Source organism: Netta rufina (genome assembly GCF_964035555.1).
Source record: "Netta rufina genome assembly, chromosome: 10".
In the NCBI taxonomy this organism is placed as follows: Eukaryota; Metazoa; Chordata; class Aves; order Anseriformes; family Anatidae; genus Netta; species Netta rufina.
The window spans coordinates 4275165-4297168 of NC_140133.1; the positions used below are offsets into that span (position 1 = coordinate 4275165).

Consider the following 22004-nt stretch of genomic DNA (forward strand, 5'->3'; position numbering starts at 1 on the left):
TGTAGAACTTGCAATCATTTAAACTCATCCATGCTTCATACAGCCGATTTGTGATCACACACTGAGTGTCCCAACTCATTATAGCCTGCTTCCAACTAGTGCACAGCATATACACTGGTTCTTGTGTCATTTTATCTGGTTTGTGCTTCAAAAGAGAGATTCTTCCCTACTAATATGCTGTGGATATCTTATCGTGACAGCTGGTGACAGTAGTGCCAATAACATGAAGAGAAGTAACAGTAAAAATGACATCAGTTTACTCTAGGCTTGGTAATTATAGAAATTATAAAACTGCAAACAAAATTAACACAAGGATTTTTTTTTCTAGACAATTCTGTAGAAACCTTATTAATAATGTAAAGTCACAAAGAGATTTTTTAAAATAACCATGGATGATGCAACATGGCAATTATGGACACTTTTAAAACCAGACACATTTGTTACGGTGGTCAGCACTTCTGTTCCCAAAGCCAGCCGCAATCAAAACCCCAGATTTTGAAGCAAGATAGGCCGAAGAACCCCCACCCACCCCTTGTGCTTCAAGCCTGAACATCCAAGCAACCAGAGAAGCCTTTGACAGAATCAGAGCATCAGACCTGGGCTCTGGTGGACCACAGAAAGAGCAGGTGCTATGGCAAAGCGCATCCTGCAGTGTGCAGCCAGGTGGTCAGCAGGAACTTCACTGGCTGTGGCAGTGATAAGCCAAGGTACTAGCAGGGCATAATTATCTCAAATAATTACTTCAGGATGCCCATACTTTTCATGGCATCTAGAGGGCAAAAATACAGAGCTGTCTTTTTGTCACAATGGAGCTTCACTGCCACTATTCAATGAGACTCATAGGAAAAAATTCCAAGTAGGAATAATACAAACTATTTGACTGCATCTCTACAAAGAGATACAGTGAAGTGGAAACTCATTTCAGTGCAGATCTCTGAGAAGAAAGGCAGTGCAGCCTTGCAGAAGCTGTCATGGACCCTGCATGGGAAAGGATGAAGGGGGTCATCTGAGGGCTTCATGAAGACATGTAGTGGTCCCTGAAGAACATTACAGCAAAACTGGTTTCAGCCAAATATTCATCCAGGTCTTTCTAAAATCCATCACTTCTTGGTTTCTTTTACATCAACAGCTTTTCAGTATAACCCCCTTAATACGTCCACCCATCTGACATTACTCATGCCAGTAAAGCTGAAAGCAAAAGAAAAATCCATGTGAACAAACTGCCCTTAAAAATTCTGAGTGCAGCAGGCAGCCCAGCGCTGTGCACTTGCCTGGACTCAGGGATCACTGCAGATGTATCCAGATGGGCACCTTAGAACTGAAGAGCTTGTTAACTTTCTCTTATATGCTCCAAATTTAGCTCTGCACTGCTCACTGGTCCAAATTCAACAGTGACTTACTTTCCCTATATTAAAATAAGCGTGAAGGAAGAGGGGACATTTCCACTCTCACTTATTGAAACAAATGACAACCATCCCACAAGCCAGCCTCTAACAGGCTTGCTCAGTAGCTACCAGCTGGGAAGCATCTCCTTTGTTCATGTTCATAGAGAACGAGTTCTAGCTCGTTCTCCTGTGTAGCCTGGTCTGGCCTAGCTAACAGATACATAACACTGTAAAATCTATTTTTGTTATTGTTATAAAGACAAAAAACTTTTGAAAAGATCCCAGTACAGGTGTGTTCAAAAAGGGGTTTCCATGTTCAATCACTGTCTAGAGCTTTTTGATTTTAAGTACTGGTGTAGTCTCTTTTGTCAGGTTTTAAACAGTCTGATTCTCTCTGAATTACAAAATAGCAGACCAGGGAAATAACCACAGGCAAACCAACATGAATATGCTTGTCGTTTTCATATTGCACATGCTCTAAGTGGTGCTGCACTATGCAGTGTGGCCAATATCTAAAAGAGAGAGCGATAAATTCTGATCAGCATTAAGAAAACCCTGAGATATACAGAAAAGAAATACTGCTGTAATTAACAGGAGTCTTGTTATCTACTCAAATAGGGCAAGCATTTGCATTTCTGTGCTAAGTTTCCAACTCTTACAACCACTTTTCAATGTAAATATCTTGCACAAGAACAGTTATTTGCAGGCAAAAGAGAGGCTAGGCTGAAATATGGCCTGAACATCCAAAACCCAGCATGCTGCTCTATGCCAAAAAGTCAATCTTTCTAAGCAGGGACTGTCACAGTAAGATAAAACATTGCCCCAAGGTCACTGTAGTTGGAATTCCCATCAGAAGGTTTTCATACCTGCCTTCAGATGTGTCTTGTGAGTACATGTTTCAGAGAAACAAAAAGATTACATTTCACTAGAGAGATAGAAGAGCTCTCTCCTACTGCAGGGTCAGTACGTGGGCTTTTCCAAAGAAACGCACTGGCATGGAGGGATCAAAGCCATCTGAAAAGGGGAAACCATCGTTTGAGCTCCAGAATACTTACTCTGATTTTTTTTGCAGTGTATATACATTGAGTAGTAACTTTACAAGCTTAAAGAGGGTATTTAAAAAAAAAAAAAAAAAAAGTCACTATATCTGGGCTGCTTTCTGTTTAAGAATGTCCTGTGGTGATGAAACAGTGACTAACCCCTCAAAGTCTCAAATGTTTTTAGAGCAACTCTACTAATTTAATGTATGGGTGCTAACCTTTTCAGAGAAGGTACTTCCATGTTTTATAGGGAACAGTCATTTTTGTTTCAAGACAGTACGAACCCCTCAAAGCTCTGAGCCACTACAGGAGGGGGGAGAAAAATGGAAGGGGGATATTTCAATGATTTTTTAAGCAACCATTTTTATTAATCACACATGCTAGGTTAAAGAAAAATTACAAAACAAAACAAAACAAAACAAAAACCAACCAACCAAACAAACAAAAAAAACAGTCTCCAAATTAAAAACAACTCCAAGACCATACATAGTCTACCAAGAAAGGAGACGGCACACCCCAAAGTAGGCAGAGGAAGAGTTCTGTTCTTCGTTCTAACTAGGTATGAGTTATGACCTCTACAGAGGGATGTGAAGTAATGCTAGCTGTGGCACATAATTGGCAAGGTACGTTGTATTTTCCATCTTTATATTTTCACAATCATATTTCAGCTCATGTCACTGCAGATAACTCCCTCTTTGACCCTTTGGCTTTAAATAGCAGAAAATATAACCCAGGTTTTCAGGTGAGATAAATAGAAATTTGTCTTTTTCATTTCACAGCTCAGTCAATTTATGAGAGGGGCCAAGCTGTTTAGCAACATGCTTAGATCCTGAGAGGTACCAAATGGCTGAGCACTTGTTGCCTTCCTGAAATCAAATCTGCTCTGTATCTTGCAGGCTTACACCCTGTTTCTGATGCTCCACCAAGTTATTTTGCTTCTTCTTAAATCCAAGTTCTCATTTGTAATCAACACGAACAAAGTTTTTAATAAATTGTTGACATTTTCAGATTAAACTTAAAAAAATTAAGGTGGCTGAATTAATACCAGGATGCAGAGCCCTCCTTGCAGCCAGTACACAGGTACTTGCTGACCAGCCAAAGCCCAATCCTGCCAACACTTAAACACAAGAGCAAAGATGTTCATGTGATTGCTTGCAGGATTAATGCTCCAAGCTATGTATGAGTTCCATATTGTTATGTTCAGTGACAGGGGAGCCACCTGTGCTGGTAATATTTATGTTTTCACTTACTTGTGATAATCTTCACCCTTGCCCTCTGACACCCCGTGGTGGTGGCTGACAGTGCAGATCTCAGTGAGAGCACTTGGGATTGTCTTGTGCTACCCAGTGCAGGGGCTAAAGACAGGACTCAGTGCTGTGAAGGACAATTTGCATGGGAAGAATGGAGTTGCAGAGCTGCAGGAAGTCAGGGATGCCAAGCTACCCACCATCAAAGCAAACAGAGCTGCAATGCACTGCTCCATGGGGGAGTGGGCACTTTTTATTTATTTATTTTATTTTATTTTACTTTTTTTTTTTGCCATGGACACAATGCATACATTATGTAAGTCCAGAAAAAAATAGAAAGAGCAGGGAGATATTTGTGTCTGACCCGCCAAGAAAAGCCTTTGTGTTCGTCCAGCACTGAAGCACTTGTTTGGACTGCTCTGGATGGAGGAGCAGAGCCAGGCAGTTGTCAGTGCCCACACCCTACGGCCCAGCCAAGTGCTGAAGGTGGCACTGGTGGCTTGGGAGCAGGGGTGCCACTGCCCTGCCAGCCCCAGCGCACCGAGCTTGAACATCACTTCTGCTAGCCCAGTGCTTATACCTGGGCACGCTGCCGTGGTTGGAAAGCCCTGTTGGATCCCCAGCCTTGTAAATAATGGGAGCAGGCTTTGAGAGCCTGCCAGCTCCCATTCCGATGTCCCTAATGCTTGGAGTTCAGCTCAGGGCTGTGCTCAGCCTCTGCTCAGTCCAGACTATGGAAAGACTGTGTTGTTTAGGAGCTGAAGGCACAGCTCTCACAGATGGGTTTGGGGATCCCCTTGTTCCTATTTGCTTTCTCTGTCTTTTCATCAGCTGCTGCAAGGCTGACACTAGAGGTGTGATACTGCCCAGCACTTGTGGAGTATCAGCAGGGTTCACCCTGCAGACAGCAGTGCAATAGAAGGGGCACCTGTAAATGAGTTGCACCTCCATCAAATACCAGGGGAAGTACACATCACAGTTCTCACACAGGTGTAGCCACCTCTCACCTTCCTCCACATCTCCTTTACATCCCAGGCAGCCATCCTGCTTCTTTCTGACAGTTTTACCCATCACAAGTGGTTTTAGGTGCACCCTTGTATGGCACTGGCTGGAAAAGCCTTCACAAAGCACTTACATTGAATCAGCATCTAGGATCATGGTGTGTACCGATCCTCCACAAAGATAAACAGATCTGTTGTTATATGCATTTTGAAATTATTATTTACTTTCTAAATTATTTTTTAAAATAATTTTTAATCCTTCAGGCACTTCAGCTGCCTGCTGAAATCAGAAGAACAGCAGTTATATTTGTAATCTAAAAGTGGCAGGAAAACACACGTTTTCATGTTTTCCCCATTTTGTTAAAAAATCTTATACTGTTTTGGTATCTAAAACGGCGCCAAAAAAGATGTTCATAATGAACTATGCCTACCCCTACCCTACGTGCTGACACTTGTGTGAGCTACAGAAGCTTAAAAAGGTGAATCATTTATGGAAAGCAGATAGCTTAATGCAGACGTGACAAGCCTGTGCCACTTTATCAATACTGCACAAGTGCCAAGGTGCTTCCCACCTGGCTCGACTCCTCCAGACTCTTGCTTTGTTTACCTTGCAATCTACTAACTTCTAGTTTGGAAAAGCTGCCACACTTTTTCCTCAAGCAAGACCAATTTATAAAGTAAATTGTGAAAATATTTTAAGATCAAGCTTGATAATGAATTCTGTTCCTGTCTGTGCTGTCTTTATATCCTCTATATTACATTTTGCTTCCCTCTAAGAAAAAAACAGCAGCTTCGTATTTACAATGTAGAGACTTAAAATAGTCTCCCGATGTTTTTTTACTCTCTATCTTGAAAACAACTTGTGCTAGATTAGAAATCATCTATCTGAAGGAAAAACAGAACGAAATGCAAATTTCTACATATATATATATTTCTATATTATATATGTTTTTATATATAGAAATATAGAAATATATATATTTCTATATATATATATATTTGGTGCTGTCCCACTCTTGCTACTCCATGAGACAGAAACCTGGCATAAAGCATTGACTCTTCAGGGAGGAACCCTCTGAGTGGAGAAATTGGGACTACTTATTGCACCCTCCCCTGTTTATTAGGGCATTTTTCATAGTGCTGTACTTAAAATAGTGAGGATGTAGTTGAGGATAAGTTGGAGAAGGACGACTAAAATGCCCTAGCTGGTCCCTGTGGATTCACTCTGGGCTGCCTCTGGTCTCCCCATGCAGCTGGCACAGGGGCACACAGAGTACTACTCGAATACACTTAAAGCCAGTGATTTCTATCCCACATGCAGATTTTCATATAACCCCCTAGTTCTATAAAGCCTCATATACAAAGTCCACAGTCACAACAATTCAACATTTTATGACTGATTTTTAACAAGGGAAATCAAGAAATCCTTTGAGAGCATCTAGTTCTTGACTACAAGTTCCATTATAAGCACAGTGCATAGCGGTGTAGATGGGAATATTACCTCTGCCAATAAAAGGGCACGAAGTTGCCTCTTAACAGATTTTGAGTGTCATTTCTTTTCCATTTTACTTCCTTGCCATAAGAAAGTGAATATTTTTCATTAAAAGAACCTTAATGACAAGTACAGAAATTCAGAATTTCATATATATGAAAGGTATGTGGCCGATAATGAAGTGGTTGTAAGATTTCTTTTCTGAGTGATTATTTTTGGTGAATTCCAATAAACAGCAGAAATGTGCTTGTGCACGGATAGCACACTACTGCCAGCAGTTGAAGTCTGCCAGAACTCAACTGGCAGGTGTTTGGAGAAGGGAAGCTGATCTTCCCTTTGCCCTGTCCTAATAAGAGGCTGATCCTGACTGTATTGATAGCCATTGGAGAAATAAGAGTAGGGGTAGATTCTTAGCCTGTGACATCTGGCAATTTTCAATGGGCTGTGAGATATCCATTAGCAACCTTTGCAAACCTTGGTGTGTTTTGAATGGACCCTCTCTGAGCAGAACAGCTTCCAAAGGCCTCACAGATCCCATAGGCTCCACACATGGGAAGTCCACACACCAGAATGCATGAAAGCTTCAAGAAAATCAATTAAATCATAGACTTAAAGTGAGAATCCCTCCTCCCCCAAACAAATGCACACCTGCCTTTATAGCCATATTGCACAGAATAATACTGGCTTAACCACTTCCTCATGGCCCTCTGGTGAGGCTGTTACTTCACCTGGATTTTGGCATGATACTTACAAAAGGTCAGGTCTATTATTTTCCCATACTTGGAAAAATTATGAGATTAAAAAAAAAGCTATTTCCTTGAGTCTGTGCAAATGTCAGTGTTGAAAACAGTGTCATATATGACTTGAAAAACATGCTTCAGTTGAGCTAAAGTATTTTCAGAAAAATATTTTGAAAAATATTTTCCTGTAAAAACAATTTTAGTGTAAAATTAAATTTCTAAACAAAGTCATATTTCTGAGCTGATTTTGAACTGATTTTTGGAAACTGGTTGTTTTAGCAATTTCACCCCCCAGCTCCACCTATTTTCTTTCTTTCTTTCTTTCTTTCTTTCTTTCTTTCTTTCTTTCTTTCTTTCTTTCTTTCTTTCTTTCTTTCTTTCTTTCTTTCTTTCTTTCTTTCTTTCTTTCTTTCTTTCTTTCTTTCTTTTCCTTTCTTTCTCTCTCTCTCTCTCTCTCTCTCTCTTCCTCTCTTCCTCTCTTTCTTCCTCTCTTTCTTTCTCTCTTCCTCTCTCTCTCTCTCTTTCTCTCTCTCTTTCGTTTGTTCATTTGTTTGTTCATTCGTTCGTTCTCCTTGACCTAAAGCATTTGCCACCTCTCCTTTGTTATGGATAGTTTAGTTTGACTACTTCTAATACCATTTGGAAATATATACATGAAGTTGTCTAAATAATATTTTATCTCCTACTGCCTCATGGAGAGCTATCATTCCAGACAGTGAACATCCACAAAAATCAATACTTAGAAGAGTAGAGACCTGCTTATGCTTGCAGATTTACAACACTTCTAATAATAGCCTTCTGATGTTTGCGCTGCAGGAACTTGCCTGTCTTTTTCTGACTCATGTCACCATGCTGCACCATGCATTTACAGCACTGTTTTAATTTCAGGTAGCAGAGAAGCGGCGTTCACGTATGCTATCATTGCTGCTGGAGTAGCCCATGCGATCACGGCTGCCTGCACGCAGGGAAACCTGAGCGACTGCGGTTGTGACAAAGAAAAACAAGGACAGTACCACAAGGAGGAAGGATGGAAATGGGGAGGCTGCTCTGCTGACATCAGATATGGGATAGGGTTCGCCAAAGTCTTTGTGGATGCCCGGGAGATTAAGCAGAATGCGCGGACGCTCATGAACCTGCACAATAATGAGGCCGGGCGGAAGGTAAGTGCCCCGCTCCCTGCCGCGGCCACCTGTGGCCTGGCACCGGGCCGGACCCCATGCCCTGCGCCAGCGCCGATGTCCGCACGGTACCGTAGGCAGTAGGCACCTTTGGAAGTTATACACGCTTGTTGGGCCATCTATCCGTCAAATATTTGTCTAAATGTTACTCTTTGCGATTGTAAAAAGAAAAAGCAAACAAACATTTTATCTGGAAAGCGAAATGGTTCTGATGACAAAACACTCGCCTGCTACCGTGTGGGTGAGTGGGATTCCCGTCAGGTTCAGACATGAACTTCTCACTCATTTGAAAAGGGATCATTTTCAACCCAACTGTTTAAACCTCGTTCTTTGTGTGAGGACTACCTCTACAAGGAGAAAAATACTTTAGCAAGCTGACTGCAGACTGACTCAGTGTTAGGCACGGGGCTGATCGCTTCGCACGGAAGCATTCCCGCCCCTTCCCCATGCCTGGAAGCAGGTAGCTGCGAGCAGCTACTGCTGGGGAAGACGGGTTCAGCAGCCTCCAGTACACACATTTCCTGGTGGCTCTGGGAACCAACTGCACCGGCTTTCTGGTCAGAGGCTTGCTGATGGTCGGGGTGCTGCTCTGAGGCATGCAGGCTGGGCTGTGCTGCACACCTCGTGGCAGTGCCAGGGCCGGCGGCTCTGCCTTGACCCACCCAGAGCAGCCAGGCAATGGCTGCATCCCTGTCCAGCACGGCCTTGAGCAGCGAGCATGGGAGTCACCCTTTGCTGATGGCATCTCCCCAGTGAGCGCGCTTCCTCCTGCTCTCCTAGCTCTCCATTCTGCCTTCGCCACTGTTCGCAGTCCTGTGCATTAATCCTCATTGCAGCATTATGTTACTGTGACTTAGAAGCAAATGGGAGAAGGAAGTTAGGAAGAGCCATTAATTTGTGGATACTATTTTTGTTGTGGTAATTACCTGTAGGCTCTGAGACATCTCCACTTAGGTTCATGTGCTGCAGCCAAGCAGATGGTATTGGAGAAAAGCCATTTCCAACCCAAAAAAAGACTAACCTTTTCTTTTTTTGTTTCATGCCACGGTAGGAGTTTTATAGGTCAGATTATGGATTTTATACTGCCCAATATCCCAACTGCCCAGGTCTTGCTCTCTGGTGCAAACATGGTACTTCAAAACTGTAGCAGAATTAGCACTGAACTCTGAGCATAACTCAGGGACTGACCTTTAATATTTGTGAATCGAATTATCTCAGACTCACTGACTTTATTACTTGGCTTCTGGTAGCACAAAAGCGCATACTGAAGAGCCTGGTAGGACATCAAGGCCCACAGTCTGCTCTGCTAGACAAGTACAAATCCACAGGAATGAATAACAGCATAGGAGTTTCACCTTTGTGGGAGAGCTACTTTCCTGAAAGGTCTGCTTTTATTTGGTAGGTGACGTCAGTAAAACATTCCCAAGAAATGACACACCAGCCTATGAGGACTGCAAATACAGATGGAAGTAGCTTCTGTCTTGGAAAATTATTTCAAATGTGACGCTCAAAGATATAGACAAAAAAAAAAAAAGTTTATTTTAGTATTTCATTGTGTCTTTAGCTCCATTATCTCCCATGTATGGAGTAGGGTGGAGGAGGCCCTGGAGGTGGCTGGTGGGAAGGCAGAGTATTCAGCAGCCTCCCTGGAGAACGTGAGCTCCTTGTGTTTCTCACCTAGATGTGCACAATTTGCTGTCCTAAAAGAATATGCCTGGAAGATTCAGCTCTGCGCATTGTTATCTGGGAGAACAGTGGCTGTGCTATCTCTGGCGATCTGCCATTTCTCCAGCAGGCTCAGGAACTGTTCTGATCTAGAGATATTTCTACGCTTCTTCCTGCATCCCTTACAGAACAAAATTACTGATCTTTGTTCGAACAAATCTCTGTTGGAAATCTTCAGGGAAAAGAAAGAGTAACATGACTGAGAAGAGGCATGTTACTCCACCAACCTGCAGAGAATGAATAAATGATGTTTTTGCTAGAGAGATTCCTTTCAGGCTTCGCTCTCATGTGAAAGATCATACTATTTACAGACAATTGGCAGAGGGAAGCCATTACAGATATTTGGCAAGCTGGGTCTCACAACCTAACCCTTTCACAACAAAGACTGTCTTGTTTTGAGGTGGTACTCTCCCTTTTGGAGCAATATGGATCTTATCAGCCTCTGCACAATCTATTCTTGGTGGCTTTCCTCTGGGCTATAAATTCTTGTCTAGTTTTACTTGCCCATGGCTAGGTTTTTGATGATATTTATGCACCTAGGAGACAGACTGGCACCTATCGGGCTTCTAAAAATAAACTGGATGTTCAGTTCTCATTGATTTGTTATCTTCACCTGTAGGCACCGCTACTTTGTTCAAAAGTCTGCCCCTTCTGCTTCTTTGGTCTTGAAATGTGAAACAACACCCTGTGCTGTGCCCCAGTCCCCCAGGTGCTCACAGCTGACCTGTGAAAAGGTACTTTTTCAATGACTCTAGATGCAGGTAATTCAGGATGCACCCTGGTGAATCAAACACATATTGGTATCTAGTAAACACCAGTCAATTCATCTGTCCCATCTTGGTGAGCAAGAGATGACAGACTTTACTCTGCAGTAGGAGATGGTCTTGCCAGGGAAACTGGGCATGGGAAGGACTTCGTAGTGTAAACCAGCAAAGAGACACCAGGAAAAGCAATCCAGACTTTTTGGAGGTCTCAATTCAAGACTTTCCACTTTAATAGTCTTATTTTACCTCTGCTGTCCATGGTGTCAACAACTGTCTCTCTGAACCTACTGAATACCTGACCCTGGCAGAGCAACAACATGAGCATCTGCCAGCTCCGAGAAGTTAAATGAAAATTAGCCATGTCAAGCGTGGAGGATTTTAGTGGCCATTGGTGGAAAAAAACAAACAAACAAACAACAAAAACCAAACCAAACCAAACAAACAAAAAAACAAACATGTGGCTTTTCCCTTTCCTGAAAGCCTTCTAGAGTAATGCTGAAAATGTGCTGGTGCACACGCTCAGGAGGCAGCGAGCTGGGCTCCCACCTGGCTCAAAGTGAGCAGTGTCAGCACCCCCAGCAGCTCTCACAGCCAGACTAGGGCCAGAGGTGCCAAAGGCTCCTGCAGAATGAGCACCCTTGGTGCCTCCACTGCTGGGGTGAGGCAGGTAACAGTTTTCCTTACTGTTATAAACCAGACGGGGCTCTAGCTCTCCATTTCTCCCTGTCTAGGGCCAGCTGCTCTCCCCAAGCCACCTGGGCTCTGTTTTGTAGCACATACGCATGACTTCAGACTTCCCCAGCCACTGGGAGGGGAAGGGGCAGAGTTCAAAGCAGGGGTTGCATACACCCTACAGAACTGGCCGCAAGCAGCCCAAGAAGCCTCACATCATTTGTCAAACCTACTGGAGAGCTGCTATTTCTGACCTCCAGAAATGGAGTCTATGGTGTCTTTCCTCTTTGAATTAGTATTTCCTGAAATGCTGATTCACTGCAGGAAGAAGCAAGCAGTACAGGGAGAACAGGAGGAGAATTCATAATAGCTGGGTCAGAAAAGAGAGATAAAGCTTGAATTAATTTAAAGGCATAATCCTGATTTGCCCTGCAAACTTCCATGTGAGGGGCTATAATTGCAAGACTGAGTTGTCTGTTAGCAAATTTGTCTTCTCAAGTACAAAGTTAATTAAATTACTGTAAGTAACACAATAACGTATGTCTGAGAGATATTTATGCTCCAGGAAATAAAAATGTTATTCTTCCAGTTATTCTGTTAAAATAGCAAAGCAGGTACTGAAAGGCTCTACCTATTTTGGCTGGATACTTTTCATTTTGACAGCACGGCAAGGTACATGACCAGATTGCTCTCTCCTCTCTTTTCCTCTGTGACATTGAAATTCCACGAATGGCATCTTGCATCAGCGTTACATCATATTAAGTATAATGCAATATTATGAGTCATTGTTATAAATCATGGGCACAGGCTGCATTAGAAGGCTTTTGCAATTCAAGAGCACATCAAGGTGGATTTTTATTCAGCATCTCTCTTTGGAGGCATACATAGGTGCACTAACTTTGCAATGCATCTTCACCCTCTGAATCTGTAGCATTTCAGCTTTCCTGTTCAGCTCGAGGGCTTGTAGGAGTGCCAAACATGCCTAACAGGGTTGCTGCAAATACCATGCAAAACTACCAGAAACCAGAAGGTGTTTCTAAAGTGGAGCAAGCAATGGTCATAACAATCTGAAGTGTTTAGTATTTTATCCTTTAGGGAAGGCTACAATAATGTTGAGGTGAAACACGGGCACTTGGAAAACATGGAGTTCAGGAGTTTTACCAAGCCATTCTGTAAAGCCTACTTTTCTGATGCTCAGCCTTTTTCTTGCTAGCATCCCTGACCTCAGAAGGAGATTGCTGCCACAGAACTTCCCTGCTTGCATAGTGTGAGATCACCACGCCACTGCAAGAATTTAACTGTCCTCTAGAGGAGACAGCTATTTCTGCTTCAGGATACGTTTTCCTTTAACTAACCTATTAGCCTGACGACAAGAAGCAGAGCAGAACACAAGCTCTTGCAGATGAAACATTTGAAAGGCTGTAAGCACTGGCACACTAGAAAACAGGCTGATAAAAGAGGCTACCAAGCATTTTATCATTTTCCTGAGTATAGGAGTGAAATTCTGGGGGTTTATTAGTTCTGCCTGAGTTAAGCCTCGATGTGCATGAAAACATGGCCGTGCTCCTGCTGGTGCCCAGGACTGGGTCCAGCAGTGAGGGAGGGCAGCCTGGGGCTCTGGGCTGTGTCCAGGGCTGGCTCCAGCCTCCTGGGGGCACCTTGGCAGCCCGGTGGCTCCAGGTGGGAACTCTGTTCCCAGAAGACAACTAGGGATGCTTAATGCCTGGCTAGTGCAGTGCTAGCAGGGCACGGTCAGTATGCCAGGAGGACACAGTCCCACAGTAGAGCCAAATGATTCCTACTCACATCCATACACCAGCTGAATTTGGCCCCAAGCGATTTCTGCATGCAGCACAACAGGCTGATAGTAACCAAAACCATGCACTTCTGTATTCAGCTGCCTCACAACTTCATCAGAAAGATTGTCTCTAATGGCACATACACACCAGAATAAAGCTCGCCCGTGTCTGGAGCTGCTGAAAATTACCATAGACTCCAGAGAGTCTAGGAGACCAGCTTTGAGCAGAACAGAACTGGGTGAGGCTGCCCTGATACTCCTGGCACCAGCAATCAAGTGATATTATAGCATCAGCAGCACAGCCACGTTTCTTGACGCCCAGAACCTAACAGTGCCCTTGCAATCATGCTTATTATTTTCTAACTCTTTTTCGCTTTTTGTTTTGGCACAGCCATAGAAATGTTACAGATTTTTGTATTCAGAAGCTTCTACTTTTTAATGCGAGAGATGTTCTTTAAATGCAAAACTGATGAATGATTTTCCTCTTTATATTTGGATACTAGCCTCTACTGAAATGATTGCAGCTGTCGTACATTCCTGATTTAGAGTGGCTAGAAGTTGGAAAGCGTTTTTCAGGAATAACTTTCCTTGTCTAGTCACAAGTTTGGATCCTGGAGAATGAAAGACACCCAGGGCTGGTTGTGATGCCCATGTAAGAGCTTGTTCATTTACATCCAGCTCCTCTTACTGCTCTCTCAGTGGATCTCCAGCATCAACAGGTGTGTTGAGTACATAACAGCAACATACACAACACTTAGCATGGTGCTGCACCTGCAACATACAACTGCTTGAGCACTTTTCAAGGTTTCTTGCCTGAAGAAAAGTCCAGAATTAGGCTCCCTTAGGCAGAGGAGGAGCTCAGACTGTCAGCGGGTAGATGCCCACTGTTGTTACTGGCAGTGGTACGTTTGACAGACTTCAGCTACAGCTGTGTTTAGTCCTCTGATAGATGAGGCTGCTAGACACCTTAACATGGAGCTTGATGGGGGATAATGGGGCAGAGCAATGGCACAAATAAAGAGAACAGTCAGTAACAGAGATGATGCCAAAATCACCAGCAAAAATAATCTTCAGCCAATGCAACACACAGCACTACTACTCACAAAGCAATAGCAGTCTTAACAACAGCAACCACAAAATGCTGCTCCACTGCTAAAATGTCACACAACATCTAGAAAATCTGATGTTAGGTGCTCCAAACGTGTCTGTTTAGAAGGTCCTAGTAGCTAGCTTAATTAAGCAATACAACATTTTGCCCAGATTAGACCAGAAGGAGAAGGCTTAGGAGAAGGTTTGCACAAGTCGCCTGCACATGTGGCCATGAATGGAAGCAGTTAGTAAAAAAGCCTGCAAAACATTGCAAACTAACATGGTTGTAAGGTACAGGCAAAGGGAAGTGCCGTCCACTTACAGAGCACATTATCCGAGGTTGCCCAGTCCTGTCCCACCCTATGGCTGCTCCTGTGTGTCACTGCCCTCTTGCTCAAAGGACCTTCCTACTCTGTGAGCACCCCAACCCCAAGGCCTGGCACCGCAGCAGGGGTTTGGTGCAATTCAAAAAGGCAAGTTAGCTGCAGCAAAGTCTTTCCTGGCAGCTTCTTCACCATGCCTTTGCTGGGGGGAGTGGGATTTCCAGAAAGGCCAAACACTGAATTTGGAGGAAGTCCAGCTCCCTGAATGGGAAAACTCCCATTGAGGTTGGTGGGAGCACAGGACAGAGTTGAATGATTACAAAAATTGAATCCCTACTGGGTGTTTGCAGGGCGCGACAAGATGCTGCTGGGCAATTTTGCTGGGTGTGAAAAAAAAAATACACATCTGTGCACTCTTACAGTATTTTGTTTGTATTTGAAAGGATCAAAGTTTTATTTTATGGCTTTCCTGTGTTTTTTAGATAATAGTCTTAAAACAAGACCAAACTTGAGAGACAAGCTCTGCATCTTCTCAACAACCCAGAGTAAAGATAAAGGGAACATTAATGTTACTCTAAATTATGAGAGGGAATTGGACTGCACAAGAACTGTAATCCGCAAGAAGGAATTTTCATTCCACTTGTCCTCCACTTTCAGCTAATCAGAAATTGTGATACATGGTCCTACTTGTATTTTGGCTTTTAACTCCCTCTTATATCTTATGTGGTTGAAAACTGAATTCCTGATTTACGCTGAAGATTAGGGAATGATAAATGCTATCACTTACTTGCAGTTGCAATTTTAGAGGATTCTGACATTATAAGCAAAACACGCATTTCATGTATATGATTACCAGAGCTGACAATCCTTCATGCTGCTGACAAAGATAGCTGGGACTGAGGGCCAGGGTCTGTTAATAAATAACAAAGATCTCAAATTCCAAATTTAGTGTCATCCACCTTTTAGAACTGAAATAATTAGATGTTTGCTCTAATGATTAATTTGCTCAGCAAAGCCACTGAACGGGGCCCACATTTTTGGACATTTTCTAAGGTAATTCAGTCTTTCACTTTGGACAGTTAGCAACATTTCCTACTGTGCATACACCTGTCATTCAGAACTCAGGAAGGAACATCATCTAGACAAAACAGTTGCTGTATAAGTTATTTGGGTCTCCCTGGAAGACTCGCACTGTTTGTAGCACCTTTGGTCGAGACCTTTGGTAAAGCCTTCAGCCTATCACGTTGCAGAACAAAGCCCTCATTTCTTAACAAACATACTAATTTGAAACAAATGCAGTTGTCAGAGTAATAACTTTAAAGCAAATACTTGCTGTGTTTGAGTATTGTAAAATTTACGCTGATCATGTAATAAAAGTCACGACAAAGAGAAAACACAGCATCTATTGGCCTGAAGTCTGACCCGTGAACACAGCTTTTTTTCCCTGTATTATTTAACTTGTATTTTTCAATGTTTTACTGAGAAATTAAATCAGAACCCATTAAAAAAAAAATAATTCATGACTAGATGTAGGATTAAGTTGTTGACAAATTTTCAGAAATAGCTGATGAGCACAGTTCTGCTGCTCCTGTATTCACCAGATGACATCTGTCACACTTCAAATTTAATTTTCCAAACCTAAGACTGATTTACTTGCATAAAGCTGGACACTTCTGTCTGCATATTTTAGACATTTAAAACCACAGAAAACAGTCACTGGCCAAGTTAGCAAGACACTAAAGGCCCAGCAAGGCTATTCACTAAGAACAATCTTCATACACAAGCAAACAGTGTTTCTGCTACACAAAGTTTACACTGAATTATGCTGGAGAACTTGCACAATGCAGTCTCATTCATTGCGTCTCTGACAAAGCATACCCATTCACACTACACAGCTGTAGGTTTATGTGGTTGCATTTCTGTGACCCTGCTGTGTCAATGGGGACAGAAGCTGGAGTCTTCTGTACTTAACAACCCATACCTCTAGAGTGCAAGCTGAAAGTATCTGCAGGAACATTTCCAAGAGCCTTGCAGTGATGAGTCAGTAACATAAACTCACATAGCTGGGCTAAGTAAAGACACTTGGAACAATGCATAGGACAGGTTTTGGTAAAGATGGAAGTTAAACCAAGGTTTGGTCCAAATGTTATATTAGACACTTGGTGACAGAAAACTCTGAAGTTACAAAGCCCTGAAACAATCACCGAAAGCAATAATTGCTAGCGTTTGCTGTACAAATGGAACAGACTTTTGCTTTAATGGAAAGAACTTCCAGGTATTTTGAAGTAAACAATTAAATAATCGATTAAATAAAGAACAACCTTTTAGTCCAAGGACACAAACAAGGCCTGTTTTGGTACTGGAAGAGTGTAGCATGGATCTATTAAAGGATGAGGGTTTCAGGTAATTGCAGAGAGGATGCTTGGCTCTGCATGGTCAATTAGTGCCAAAAGGCACTAGTATTCATTTGCATTAGAACCGGTTATCGAAATGACCCCGAGCCTTCTGGTACTTAAAAGTGAGCTGCACCTAATGGACTGCATTTGCTCCCCTGGGACAGACAGAAGGAAAGCATCAGTATTTGCAAACTTGAAGTAACATCTAAGCCAAAATTTATTGCTAGTGCTCCAGTTGTAGGTTCTCCTTGTAGTGTCAGCTGGTGGCCTACTAGGGAAACTAGCCTTGCCTTAAGCATACTAGATCTTATACTAAATATAAGACCACACACAGTTATGAGTACAACTACGTATGCTCTTACAAGACTACTCAAACATGAGTTTTTAATTGAGTCATAACATTCTGTTATACCTTTGGGTATATAAGTCCTGCAGCCATGAAACTATTATCTATTGAGATGGTACAACAGTTAATATATAAATAAAGAAGTTCAATAAGGAGTCAAAAATATGTGTCCAAAAGGCTTGGATCAAGACCTCAGTTATAAAAAGAAAAGATTAAACAAGCAAACAAAAACATAAACAATGCAACGGTGGGGATGTCCTCCTACAAAAGCACGTGTTATTGCTGATGGCAAACTCTTTGTGAATTGCCTGAGGTCTAACAACATGAGCATTCACACTGCCACATTTATAGGATCTGTCTCCTCCCTGTGATCTTTTATTTTCACAGAAGTTACTTCACAATTTCTACCCTTTGTCATATTTGGTTGAAATTACTAAAAAGGTTCAGCTGTTACCAGTGGGACATGAGAAGCAAGTGGGAGACAGACACCAAGTGAGCACTTAAGCTTCATTTTTTCTGGAAATTGGTCCGAGAAGTTTGCCTTGCTGTAGTTGCAGCAAATTTAGGCTAGAAGGTGTAATCTTAAAATGTTTCCCACAACATTACAGATCCAAATAACTCTACTAAAGAATAGCATAGCATTAAGATTTTTTGAATCCTATTTAATGGAGTTATACTTTATATTAAGGTTCCCTTAAAGGGAGGAATAAAATTAATATCTGATTAACACATTAAATGTGCTACAGACATGCATGGTTTGTTATTGATGGGTTTATGAACAAGTGAAGCTGGTGCTTACAAGCTGTTGTTACAGGCATCCTATGACCTTCTGAACTAAAGACCTACAAGACCTACAACTGATTAACCCTTTGTAAAAACATCAGTCTTGATATTAAGGCTCAATTAATATAACATAAGTGGCTTATTAAGAGGAACTATTAATGTAATTGGATATTTCTCCTTAACTCATCTATAAATAGTAAACAGACAGATTTCTTAACAAAGAGCAACAGCTATGCCTGGAGAGTGAGCTGGCTGAGGGGAATTACATCCATCAATATGACACACCCTAAATGTGAATTTCTTTTAATACGTGATTGCTCACTTGTAAAATGAAAGCTTCAGCTATTGCTAAACTACCTGTTAGAATGAAAAGAAGAAAATCTAATATGCCAGGTAGGCAAGACACAAAGCCAAGGAGGTTTGCTTAGACTGCACTGGGCTTTATATGTAAAATTAGGAAATTTCACATTCTTCGGTATTGGAGGAAATGTTCATTGACAACAGGCCAGAAGCTCTGTGTTAAAATTCTTGGCCTGTTCTTGGGGCATGCTAATCTTGGCAGCTGCTAGGCTACAGAGATAGGCTTTGCTGGTAGGATCTTATCTCTGATAAGTGGAAGCTATTTGAAAACATGGAACCGCGGATCTATTGTCCCAACTGCAACTGGAGGGGGAAAACTCTTATGTATATAACTTAATTTGAAAGCCGTTGTTATGGAAAAATGACTCCCACAAGAATATCCTAATTCTTGTCATAACCAAAAACATGATATTTTATTATCATGTGAATATTTTGACACAGAGATGTCTTCCTGTGAACCAAACATGAAGGTAACTGGTGCTTCTTTTTGGGGGAGTCTGAAGGAGTTCCTGAAGAAGTTAAGCTAGGAAATACTTTTTTATAAAGATGGTACTGAGACATTACTGTAGAAGTACTTTGAAATCACCTGAAAAGCTTGAGGGAAAGTAAAAACATCTACCGTTTACTAAAAATGCTGTCTTAGAGAACTGAAATTTATGTTTTGAAGCACGAGAAATATTGCATACCATTATTTGCTGAGTACCTAAGGGTTAACTCTCATGGTGTGGTATGTAACTAAATGAACCTATAATTAACTGTGTGTGGCTATTGGTTAAAATGTTTGGAAGCGATATGAAGTGATATTATTTTGCAACTAGTGCTCTTGCCAGCACCTGGCTTTATTAGTTTAGGACAAGAGGTGTTTTCTGATGAGTTGTCTGGAACAAGTAAGGCTGTTCTTTTGGTTTCTATCACACTTTGGAAACTTTTCTCTCGACAGCTCAAGCATTTGTCAAAATGCTCTACCTGGTTGCTCCCAATTCTTTACTATACAATGCCAGCACCACTTCATTTGAGTGTTTCACTACCAGTTTGGAGAATTACATGGAAGATGAAGTTTAGTGGGAATGAGTCAACTCTGTACCATCCTTCACTGTGTACATTAACTATGACAAGGATGGATTTGAGTTGTGTCATTTCCTGTTTTCCCTACCTTTTTACCACAGCAGTGAAGTATGACTCAGGCTCCATGAGACAGCCCAAAGCAAAAGACAGCATTGACATCCCTGCCTAGCAGAGCAAGGCTGTAACAGAATTTGAAGAATAACCCCCAAGACTTTAACCCATTGTGTTCTCAAACTGTGAAGTGCAAATAAGTTATAGTTCACCTTACCTGGGAATACCTCCAAAGTACTTCAGAACTAGCATGCTAAAATATAAACTCTGTGCGCAATGTATTTTTTTTAAAGCACCTCATCCTGCATTTTAATGACAGCTTGATTAATTGAAGAACAGAATACGGATGAAGATCACCATCCCAAGATCAAAACTAAAGCCAGACTCATAGGATATAGGACACTAGGAGAACTATAATGACTTTGAAGAGGTCCAGGCCTGCAGGTATCACTGTCAAGCTTTCATTCACCTCATTAGTCTCTGATCCATACACTGAGCTCCTAGCCTGAAGTAGAATTAGGGAAAATGGCATTTTTAACAATGGACATTCATCATCTTTATAATACGTGATACAATACTGCTTCAGAGAGGCCTTGTTTCAGAAGCAACAGTATTTTGGAGTGATTCTTAATTTGTGACCAGAACGTAAGGAAGGTAGATATGATATAAGAATAAATTTTATGTTGATAACATGCCCAAATCCAGAAAAATTGCTGTCTCATTTTCTTTGTAAATCATCTTAGTGTCAGTGAACATCATGTTGTTGCTTCATTTCCAAAACACCTCGATCATCATTTTTATTCACTTTTGGCATGAACATACTGCCCAATATCTTTTTGGAGAGGAAGATACGTACTATAGACAACTCATGTAGTGATAAGAAGGTGAATTAGATAACACAACCAACAACTCTATCTGTAATTCTGTAACACCATCATACCCTTTTCAAGTCTATTTTAGCTTCATTCTACAAAGTACCCAGATAGACTAGACATGACTATTCAGTATTTCACGAGCTATAATCTATCGTATCCACAGTGTCAGTTTTGCTTGGACAGCAGCAAATACTGATCCTAGATAAGTTTTTGCTTAATCTCACAATCCTATTTCAGTCTGGAACTAGGAAGTCATACTTTCACTTATACAAACAGGAAATATAAATTAACTTGTTGAATGACCCTAAGACAATTCAACTATATTCCAATAATTGTAGGTGAAAGCATATTAAAAAATATATATTTTTTTTCAGAACTATTTTTTTTTCAATCTATTTTTTGACTGATTTTTAAACTTCCTACGTGATGACACTCACTTGGCCCTACATCGATCCAGTCTAATCTACATGATAATGGGTCTCCCAAGAGTTATTTTTTAAAAAAGCAAGTATTTTATCAAACACATTGACAGTTATGTTTTCAAATTATTTCAATTTTTTTTTCTGTTAAAATATTTGCCTTGCTTTTAAATAGAAAAATCTACAGAAACAAAACGCAAGTCAGACCAGTCTTGCAGACAGACGCACCAAGGCACCAGAGCAGTAACCACCCAGTAAACTCTCAAGCCAGCTTTCAAGTAAAGAGTGTTTGTCATTAGCAACTCAGAAAACAAAAAATCCCACACTATGAACCCCCAATCTCACAACTTATTTTCCAATAGTGCAGGAGGAACATAATATTTTAAGTCCATTTCCTGGTATAAAATCTTATCTAAGCATTAGTTTGGTAATTCATAGTTGAGAAAAACTTTTATAACAGTATTTCCTGCTAACAGAAGGAAAGGTGGGGAAGACAGTTTTGTCTTACACAGATACACAGAAAACTTTGTCACAAACCATATCCCTTAAGAGCATGTGAAACTCAACCTGAAGCTCACGGTTCCAGCTCATGAATTAATGGTTTCGTTTTACATTTTGATGACCATAGAGAGAGACAAGGGTGCAGGTACTTTCTCTCTGGGGAAAACAGGAATCTGTTCATGAGAGATGTAAAAAGGCAAGGAATCCCACAGACTACGAGCTTGTAGCTGTTATCAGATACGACGCAAAAGGGAGGGGGTGAGGGAGAAGAGAATACCTGGCATGAGATCTGCTCTGAGGAGGGACTGTCTGACGTGGCAGTGTAGATTTCTTTGTGTATCATTCCTTTCAAGTCCATATCAGATTTTGCTGAGCTATTAACATCAGGTGTTGCCACATCATGCCTGCTACCTCTGCAAGCAGTATATTGATGAAGATAAATAAAAACTGAAGAACCTTATTTGACTTTCAGGTGGCCATGATTAGGTTTGCAGAAGTGTCTGAGAAAAATATTGAGGAATGAGCAAACAAGATACTCCGAGCTGCATACATGAAATCCCCTTTCCTAGTTACATTTGCAAAGCTGAGATGGTTTTGGCAGAAGTTTATCCTGGGAGCAGCTACAATGGGATATAAGGTTTTCTCCTAGAACCCCTCAGTGGCAGAAAGCTGAAGGAGTATGACACCTTGTTTTATTACACATAGAAGTTCCTACAGTTTGAAAAAAGGCAAGAGCCATGCCTTGTGGTTTAAC

At 41.4% G+C, this 22004-nt stretch overlaps 1 protein-coding gene across 1 annotated transcript in view; it reads left to right on the forward strand.

Annotated features, from left to right (window-relative positions):
* The window catches only part of WNT7A (Wnt family member 7A), a gene marked incomplete at both ends in the record, with an annotated part of 32540 nt that overhangs the window by 4296 nt on the left and 6240 nt on the right, over positions 1-22004 (forward strand). The window contains one exon of the mRNA XM_084293013.1: positions 7794-8065. Coding sequence (XP_084149139.1) covers positions 7794-8065 — 272 coding nt within the window. The remainder of the gene's footprint in view (positions 1-7793; positions 8066-22004) is intronic.